This window comes from Priapulus caudatus, unplaced genomic scaffold (genome assembly GCF_000485595.1).
Source record: "Priapulus caudatus unplaced genomic scaffold, Priapulus_caudatus-5.0.1 Scaffold8652, whole genome shotgun sequence".
NCBI classification, from domain to species: domain Eukaryota; kingdom Metazoa; phylum Priapulida; class Priapulimorpha; order Priapulimorphida; family Priapulidae; genus Priapulus; species Priapulus caudatus.
This window is the reverse complement of record NW_014585713.1, coordinates 5,470-5,932: the sequence shown is the minus strand read 5'-3', so window position 1 is coordinate 5,932 and position 463 is coordinate 5,470. Positions and strand designations below refer to the sequence as shown.

Here is a 463-nt window from a genome sequence, read left to right as displayed (position 1 = left end):
GAGCTCTTGGTTTTGTATGGACATAGAGTGAGTACGCACGTGCACCTTCAGAGAACCGGCGGTCGTACACCTGTAGTCACATGTCTTGCACGAATACGGCTTGTCTCCCGTGTGAGTGCGCTTATGCTTTTTTAAATTACCGGCGTTGGCGGTCTTATACTCGCAGCTATCGCACGAATATGGCTTCTCTCCCGTGTGAGTCCGCTTGTGGGTAAGAAGCGATCCAGAGTTGCGACATTTAAAATCGCAGGTATCGCACGAATACGGCTTCTCTCCAGTATGGATTCGTTTGTGCTTTTTTAGCAAACTTGTGGTCCAAGACCGATAGTCACAAGAGTCGCATGCATGCGGTTTTATTACTTTGTGGGAGTCCATGTGGGTCGCAAGCCTTTTAGAGCGCCTACAGGTATATTCACACATGTTACAGGAATATGGCCTTCCTGGTTGGTGGTCACACTCCTTT

The 463-nt window shown here is 48.6% G+C and overlaps 1 protein-coding gene across 1 annotated transcript in view; it reads right to left on the bottom strand.

Moving 5' to 3' along the window:
• The window catches only part of LOC106820228 (protein glass-like), a gene marked incomplete at both ends in the record, with an annotated part of 4,367 nt that extends 4,163 nt beyond the window's left edge, over positions 1-204 (bottom strand). The window contains one exon of the mRNA XM_014824764.1: positions 46-204. Within this exon, the coding sequence (XP_014680250.1) occupies positions 46-204 (159 nt within the window). The remainder of the gene's footprint in view (positions 1-45) is intronic.
• Between the last annotated feature and the right edge of the window lie 259 nt (positions 205-463).